General features: G+C 56.7%; 1 protein-coding gene across 1 annotated transcript in view; it reads right to left on the bottom strand.

Moving 5' to 3' along the window:
- The window catches only part of KCNV1 (potassium voltage-gated channel modifier subfamily V member 1), a 9,336-nt gene extending 8,837 nt beyond the window's left edge, over positions 1-499 (bottom strand). Inside the window, exon 1 of the mRNA XM_009638535.2 lies at positions 1-499. This exon is cut by the window's left edge and continues 3 nt beyond it. Within this exon, the coding sequence (XP_009636830.1) occupies positions 1-472 (472 nt within the window). The 5' untranslated portion in view covers positions 473-499.
- Positions 500-624: the final 125 nt, after the last annotated feature.

The following is a 624-nucleotide window of genomic DNA, read 5'->3' as shown; positions in this document are numbered from 1 at the left end:
AGCAGGAATCGATGCTGAGCTCATCCAAGCCCCAGTACTGGATCTCTTGAAGAAAGGAAAGTGCACAAAGCTGCTCCATCACATGCAGCCTCCCTGTCTGGTAGTAATTCAGGATGTAGTGAAACGCCTGTGAGCTCCGGTCAAAGAAATACTCATTCTCCACGAGGTTGGCATCATCACAAAGCTCAAGGAGGCCAGAGGCCACATCCCGGGCAGCAGAGACCACTACGGCCAGCTTGCCAAGACGGGTGTCAGGGTAGCAAGACAAAGTTTGCTGGGACATCACAAAGCGGCTGCCTCCTACATTGATAGTAAAGCAGTCCAAGGAGGGAATGACCTTCTGGAGCAGGGGCCCCTGCTCTTCCTCACTGGAGAAAACACTGGAGTCCAGGGAGCCCAGGGACGTGCTACTCCCCGGTTCCTCCAGGGATGCTTGGGAAGAAAGAGACATGCAGCAGGGAGGCGACTTCATCCTGTAGCTGCCAGCAGCAGCCCACACTCTCCTGGATCGAAAACACAACAAAGCTGCAGAGAAGGCTGCCCCGCCGGGATGGGGTGGGGGGGTGTGGGGGGGTGGCCGGGCCAGACTAGAAACGTATCACTCTGCTTTGGCTACCGTCCCCG

This window comes from Egretta garzetta, unplaced genomic scaffold (genome assembly GCF_000687185.1).
Source record: "Egretta garzetta isolate BGI_Z169 unplaced genomic scaffold, ASM68718v1 scaffold500, whole genome shotgun sequence".
NCBI classification, from domain to species: Eukaryota; Metazoa; Chordata; class Aves; order Pelecaniformes; family Ardeidae; genus Egretta; species Egretta garzetta.
This window is presented reverse-complemented; position numbering and strand designations above follow the sequence as displayed.